At 35.1% G+C, this 8,221-nt stretch overlaps 1 protein-coding gene across 1 annotated transcript; it reads left to right on the forward strand.

Moving 5' to 3' along the window:
- Positions 1–2,452: 2,452 nt before the first annotated feature.
- On the forward strand, positions 2,453–3,349 carry monDomV1R1201 (vomeronasal 1 receptor monDomV1R1201). Its single transcript, NM_001167490.1, is given in 1 exon segment — positions 2,453–3,349. A coding segment is annotated over 1 exon segment (897 nt).
- Positions 3,350–8,221: the final 4,872 nt, after the last annotated feature.

Below are 8,221 nucleotides of genomic sequence, written 5' to 3' on the forward strand. Positions count from 1 at the left end.
ATACTATTTCAACTTAAGGTCTCATCATCTCCTATTATTTGAATTATCATATTTATGCAGATGACTTCCAAATCTGCTTGATCAGCCCTAAAAGTTGGAGTGTACTCTGAGTGTGAACAATTGATGATACATCAGTAAGAAGTTATTTCCTGTCCATCACCATTTAGCCAATATTTAATTAATCTCTCATTCTTTTTCTGTGTCTTTATCTCTGCCTTTCTCTGTCTCTCTGTCTCACCTGATTGTTTCTTTCTCTGTTACATTTTCCAGGACCTAGTAGTGTTTTGTTTTGTTTTGTTTTTCCTGAAAGTACTTATTCACAGTGGATAGGTATAAAGAATCTGTGCAGCCCAGGTTGAGGACAATGTAATTTTTTTTTCATTTTCCTATTTTTTTATTGGAGATTGTGATTAAAACTTTTACTTTTTTGTATTCAGTAGAAACATTAGAAAAGCTATTTTAACTCATCACTATATTTGTGAATGAAAGCTTATGTATATTTCTTATAAAGAATAAATAGCTGTGCTTTTTTTCTGATTCATTCTTCCACCTTCCTGTTTTAAGGGCAAACATTACATTCAAATTCATAAATGTCTGATTGCCAGCTGTATTATTTTCTTTACAATATATTCTATTTTAACACCTTTCTCCAAATCCACTTCTCTAATGCCTGCTTATATTGACCTACTGGTTATCCAGAGGGCATTGCTACTACTCCTCTTAGTTTCCTACTGTTTCTAGTACTGTTGGTCCCCTAATGGTTTTCTACCTACTAACAATCAGTTAGACAACCTTCTTTTTCATCAAAATATTAGCAAAAATGGTCTAGCAGGATCTACAGTGTTTTTTTTTCATCCTAAATAAATATATAAATCAACACCTTCAGAAATATGTATATAGTCTATGGAGACAGTGTATATATTCTCACAACTACTAATTACTGGAAATAATTTTCTTTCTTTGTAGAGTTAATTTCTAGATATCTCTTGGTTCTGCAATTGTTCAATTTACTATTGAAATGCCACTTGATTGCAAGACTCAGTGTTAATCTGTTGTCATCAAAGTTGTTGCCTATGAACTGGCTCAGGGCATACTCCATAGGCCATCTTGTAAAATGATTTTTTGATTGTTTTTGTCTTTTTTTATTTAATATTATGAAGTTCTATATTCTCTTCAATATATCCTCCTTGTTCATTTACCTTTTCTTCATCTGGATCATTTTCTTCTCATATTTGAATTTTTTTTCTAAGATACCTGGGGTGAATTGGAATCTTTCATTTTACTTTCTTTTAACAGAACTAACTAGATCTAACTAAAACTAGAACTAAAGTTCTAGAAGTAACTAAACCATTATATGCTCCTTTTTATCTGTTCAAATACCTTTTCCATTACTCTGCAAAATACTTCTTTCTAGCTAATTTCTTTTTTATCCAATGAATATTTAATTTTCTTTTCTCCTTCAATACCTTCACTAAGGCTATCTATGTTTAGAATGCCCTCTTCTCCCCAATAAAATTATATATTTCCTTCCCATCCTCACTTTTCACCTCTTGTATGAAATCATTGTGGCAGCTAGTTGGTGTAGTATAGAGCACTGGGCCTAGAATCAAGAAGACTCAGGAAAAGTTCAAATCTACCCTCAGATACTAGGTATATGATCATTGGCAGTTAGTTAACTTTGACTCAGTTTCTTTTCAGTAAAATGAGCTGGAGAAGAAAATGGCAAGTCACTCTGGTGTCTTTGCCAAGAAAATGCCAAACGAAGTAACTATTAAAGTTTAGTCATGACTTTAAATGACTGAACAACATGAAATCATTCCAAATTAATCCAGTGTCCACTCTTGTCTTTTTTAGGGAGGGGGGATGATTTAGTTTTAATTCTGTGCTACATTATTTAGTCTTCAGTTTAAAGTGCTGTTTCTTTTTTGTCTGTGTCAATTTTGTCTCCTCAAGCACTGTCAAAATCACCTGAAATCAAGGTAATATCTCAAACATATTCTGTATATTCCAAAATGATTTCAATAGTACAGAACAACAACATTGTAATTGATTTCTAAAATTGCTGCATGGATCTTACATGTGAACAATTTGGTGTGAATCCCCTCTCGGGAAAGCTTTGGAGCTATTCTTAGAGGCAATGAAGCTCAGCGGAAAGAGCACTTGAACCTAGAGTCTACGGATTTGAATTCTAATCATGACTTTGTCTTTTATCAGCTCTTTGGATTTGAATAAATCACTTCACACTGGAACTTATTTATGTCTGAAATAAGTAGGGTTAGACTAGATAACCTCTGAGATATCTGCAAGTTCTGTCTGAATCTATACTCTTATGTGGAAAGTGAGAAGATTATAGACTTTGAAATGGATTGGATTTGTAATAATGAGAATATTAAATTTCTTCCCAGGTCATTTTGGATTTGACTTCAATGTATTTATCCAGTGCATCTAAGAAATGTTTTTTAGTGAAGAAATCCTTGGAATTGTTTTTATTATCCAGATGGTTATTGGAATCATAGGGAATTTACTCCTCCTTTACATATTCATTTTTTCACGAGGTTATAAGGGAAAGCCAATAGACTTGATTCTCATTCATTTGTCCATTATCAATATCTTATTGCTCCTTTTTAAGGGAATCTCTCGGACATTGACACTTTTTGGAATAGTGAATTTCCTTAATGATATTGGTTGCAAAATTATGGTTTATTTGGATAGAGTGTTTTGGGTCCTTTCCTTCATTAATGTGTCTCTCTTAAGTAGTTTTCAGGCCATCACCATCAGTTCAAATAGTTCTGTGTGTGTAATGCTCAAAGCAAAGGCTATGAAGTACACTGTACTTTCCTTTATCCTCTGTTGGATTCTCACTTTACTGACAGAAGCAGTTATTCCCATATATATCACTACACTGATAAATAGTTCAAGTTTTATGAACAACTGGAACTGGGGCTACTGTGTTTTCAGTAGTCAAGTCACTAACACCTTTAACATTATACTCTGGAAGGCCTTTCATTATGCTGCATGGTATGGACTCACAATATGTAATTCTATATATATCATATTTATCATGCAAAGTCATCACAAAAGAGTACTGCACATTCATAGCACCAGGTTCTTCCATAGTATTTCCCCTGAAATAAAAGCCACCAGGACTGTCATGATTCTTGTGAGCAGTTTCATCTTCTTCCATTTAGTCAGTTTCATCTGTTTTTTAATAACAATGCCTTCTTCTAGATTAACTAGTGACTGGATGATGCATATATCTGCCTTTATGACAGGGTGTTTTCCAACTTTCTGCCCCTTTGTGCTGATCAGCAGTATCAGCAAGGTCTCTAGAACCCATTTTTCTGAATAGTGGAACAAAAATTCTATCCTTACATTGAAGTCCAAAAATTTGCCAGTCTTTCCTCCTTGACTTGATACATATGCAGAGAATTCTGAATTTCTTGTAGCAATGAATCCCTTGTGAAGATGCCAAACTTGAACCTCCAGATAGTCATTTTTTTAAACCCCTACCTTCTGTCTTGGAACCAGTATTTGTTCCAAGGCAGAAGAGTGGTAAGGGCTAGGTAGTGGGGATCAAGTGACTTGCCCAGAGTCACAGAGCTGGGAAGTGTCTGAGGCCAGATTTGAACCTAGCGTCTGGTCTCTATGCCTGGCTCTCAATCCACTGAGCTACCCAGTTGCCCCCTCCTCCAGATAGTCATGTAACATGAGGGCATTGCAAGTGTCAAAAAGAAAGAATCTCAATACTCTACAAAGTTCACTGACCTCTACATAGATGTTTGAATTTGAGAGTTGAAAGTAAATTTCTTGACCATGGTCCTCATTTCCATTTATGTAATGTTTAGTATAAAGAGTTTAACCCTTTGGCCAAGGGCAAGTTCATAGGCTCTTGATAAAACTTCAAGTTCAACTTGCTAGGCTGACATTTTTGGTAAAGGAGCTGCTTCTATGACATCTGTGGTTTTAATGATAACATATCCTGCCTCCAGACAGATTTGTGAGTCCCTTAAGCATGTGAGAATTTATTTTTCATATGTGAGGAGCCATCATACTCCCGCTATCTGACAAGAGTCAGATAATCTGGGGAAATGGAGACTGCAAAGCACCCTTCAGAAAAGATGAGACACCCACTGAACCCCCATATATGTGACTTCTTCCTCTAACTTCCCTTACTAATGGAAGTGCTATGATTATTGTTCTCTCCCCAATACAGGAGAAATAATATGAGAGCAAATACTTATAGGGTTAACATATATATGTCCCACTTTAACCCCCCCCTAGAATAGTACCCCAAAAGATTACATTCACAAAATTAAAACTCAAAGATCACTACCTATTACCCCTCCTTTCTTTCTCTTAGCAGAGGTACATTAAGAAGCCCCAGACTCATTTCAGGCCAAGCATGACAGATACATCAATCATTCCTCTGAAACACAATTTACAGACACACTTCAGTGATTCGTATGTTTACCATAACCAGACAACTTTGCCAGGTGCTTGAATCAAATACAAGAAAAATGCAACTTGGAAATTGAGGAAAATTCCAATTCTGGTCTGCTTTAAGTTACCCTTTAATCCCGTACCTAGCTACGAACTGTTTTGTTACCCATCTCATAAGTAATTGTGATTGATTGTGAAAGCTGATCAAAAGCAACAATGATTCTCCTAGCTGGTCATTCCATAGGTCAGGGGGAACTAACCTCCAGATCACCCTGTTTATGTCATTCATCTATTTCTGTTATAGCAACAATGTTTCATTGACTATCTCCTTAGGCTTCATATGTGTTGTTAGGTTCTATAGAAACATGTATGTTGAGAAATGATTGTGTGCCAGAAAAGTATGTACTCACTGAACCTATAAAATAAACGCAAACCCTGTGCATGGCAGAACACTGTGATGCCTAAACACAGGATTGAGCATATAGTGTCTCTCACCACTTATTCAACTGACTGTCACATCTAAACAGAGGACCCAGAACCTTGAGAAACCACAGGCTTGGCTCTCAAAGTTCATAAACTGTATTAATTCCTACATATTAGGGAGAATTATTGTGTATTCCTGTGTCTGGGATCTGAGTAAGAGATATCATCATTTACTACTTTTTTCATTTTCTTTGTCCTTGGGAATCCCAATGAATGTCTTCCTTTTTAACAGAATTTGGTAAATAGATAAAGGAGAGAAGGGTCGTTTTCTAGCTTACATGACCTGTTCAGCTGTGGAGATGGAGTTGATGGACCACCTCTTAATTAGCTATCACCAATTAAAGCTGTCTTGGGAGAGTTAAGGGATGGAATGAATAATGAACCAGAGAGCTGTAGAGACCTATGTCACTTTATCAGTTATGATTCTGGCTTAACCAATATTCCTGATATTATCAATAAATGTATATTCTTACCCAAAAATCAATCTCCCAAGATTATTTTAATTGTAACAGTTTTGGCAGACCATAAAGAGACTACTAAATCCTTTTACTTACAGAAAAAGTTCCATTCTAACACTGAGTGCATGCGGTAGCTTTTTTCCCCCATAAAGTGATTCCTTTTCTGATGAGTAAAAGGTAGTGAGACATTCATCCCTGTTCCTGATGATGAGATCTTCTATGGGTAAGAATTATCTTTTGTGTGTCCATGTTAAATGTATGATTTTTGTGAATTTTAGATTTTCTCCATTTTGCTTAGTCTAGCACCCAGGAATGTATACACCCACACCATACTGGCATGTGCTAGCAAGTGACAAATCAAAAACAACTGACTGACCCCTGGGCTATCCTAAGTCAAGCTTAAGGCACAATTGGCACATGTGAGACACAGGACGTGATATAAAGAGCTGCCTTTATATTTTGCGTCACTTCCTGTGGGGAGGAGTTTTGACGGATTTGACCCTGGAACTCAAGCCTGGAGGAGTCCCTCAGACGGCTTCCTTGAGATGGTCACATGATGAGTGATAAGACTGACTCTTCTTTCCCTTGGCTTTCTGGTGAGGCCCCCTTTTCGCCAAGGCCTCTGAATTCCTGCCTGGCTCAGCCCGAGCTGGAGAAGTTTAAATTCTTTTCCTCTCTCTTTCTCTCTCTTAATTTCTTCCTCCTATTGTAAATAAACCGCCATAAAATTCCATTCTGACTTGAATGTTTCATTGGGATTTAGGAATTAATACCTGGCAACCAACTAAATTTATATTCAGTCTCAACCCCAAATTTACCCTTAACATTTTGTAACTATCAAGAACCCCAGGATTGATTGATTAACCTAGAACAGTGATGGGCAACCTTTTGAGCTTGGTGTGTCAAAATTGGGCAAAAAAATGAGCATAATTCGATTGGTGTGCCACTTCAAGGAAAAAAAAAAAATATCCTTCTTGGCATGCAGCCACATACTTCTCTGTATATGGCTGCATGTGGCTGTGTGACATTGAAAATGGCTATGTATGTCAGTGCTGACATATTTTCATAGGTTCACCCTCAGGGACCTAGAATGAAATAGATGGAGTTTACTTGAGTAAGTAGTCAAATGTAGTAACGGGCATTAAATTGGGGTTCTGTTTAGAAGTCTCTATGTGAGATTTGGCTTTTCAGGGAGGTTCTTGAGAAATGGGGAGGTTATCACTGGAAATGGCCAGTGTGTCTTGGACCCACTGAGTGGAGTGAGTAGGGCCATGGGGAAATCTATGTGTGCAGTTTAGCCTCAAGAAAAGTCTTGAGAAGTGGGGAAGACCTTTTTAATTAACTGGGTTACTCACAATTTTGTACAAGATGATTTGTTTGTTTGGTTATGTGTGTGTGTGTGTGTATGTGTACATGTGTGTATCTGTTTGTGAAGTAAACCAAGAAATTGAAAGAGGCAAGAAGTAAGGTTTCAAGCCCTGGGGTATGTGGGGAGAGATGGTTTCAAAGGAACAAGATTTTTTTTTTCTTCCACCTACCCAGGGCCAGCTTCTGACCTGGCTATAATGAAAGATTTCAGTTGGAATTTTCAGTTTTGATATATAGGTTGCTGGAACTTAAATCCAGTCTTTTAAAGCAATTGTTATCTTGTAGCAAGTTTGAAATATATTCTAATGTTTAAAAATGTTTTAAGGCCTAGTAACATCTATTAAAAGATCTGTAATAACTTTAGCTGAAAATGTTTTTACAACTTTGTTATTTAATTTTGAAATAGATAAAATTTTAAGCTAGCTACATATAATATTTTGTTAATTTGGCATCTAGCATCACTGCAAAACTTTGAAGTAGTTTATCTTGTTCTGTCTGTGTCTAATTTTTAATTTTTCTTGTTTCTTTATAAAATTAAAAAAAAATCTTTTACATTTTTGTTTTTTCTGTTATAAACAAATTATTTTTCCTTTTCTCTCATATATTTCTAGATACTGGCCAATATTTGGAGATTATAGACAATATTTAAATATTAATTGGAAATTTAAATGATTTATTAAAAATTTCTGGGAAAATTTTTTTCTAAATTTTGATGAGGGTTTCAGGTGAATAATTCTAATGTAAATGAAGTTGAAAATTGTTAGCAGTTATAAGAACTAGATTTTATTTGATTAATAGCTATTTTAGATTGAAGTGATCCTAGTGACATATTTAGTATGTTATTGTTTTCAATTAAAAATAAGGCATTGGGTCAAATTGAATATAGAACTGAGAAATAACAAGGGAAGAGTTTAGGGAAGTTGATTTACATGTCCCCTTTAGAATTTTAACACCCCTACTGATTGAACTGTGCTTCTTAATTTACATTGTGTTCTCGTCATTCTTGAATAAGTCTTCTCCTAGGAAAGTTTGTCTACTCAGATCTCCCCTCCTAGGTACTTCAAATGAGTCATCACCTACTAGTCTGCCAGCTTGGGAAAGGGTACATGAAAGTCCTACAAGCCTAAGAATTGTCTGAGATTGATTAAAGAGAAAAAGGAATTGGTTGGCTTTTATGTAATTAATAAAATATTGATCCAGTTCTTTGAGAAGAGAGGAAGTTGAAATTTTCAAATTAAATATTAAAAGTGAGTTCTCTTATTGCGTTATAATTTTATTGAATCAGGACTCAATATAAATAATAATGATAAATATACCATTTTTATTATTTATTTAATGAATTTTAATTACTGTTTTTAATGGAATCTAATCACTTGATACTGGATTATTTTATACAAAGTTTTAAATGTGAGAAAGCAATTCATTGTAAGATTTGAAAATTTTGTAATGGTTTTTTTCATATTTTAACTTCA

This window comes from Monodelphis domestica, chromosome 2 (assembly GCF_027887165.1).
Source record: "Monodelphis domestica isolate mMonDom1 chromosome 2, mMonDom1.pri, whole genome shotgun sequence".
Lineage (NCBI taxonomy): Eukaryota > Metazoa > Chordata > Mammalia > Didelphimorphia > Didelphidae > Monodelphis > Monodelphis domestica.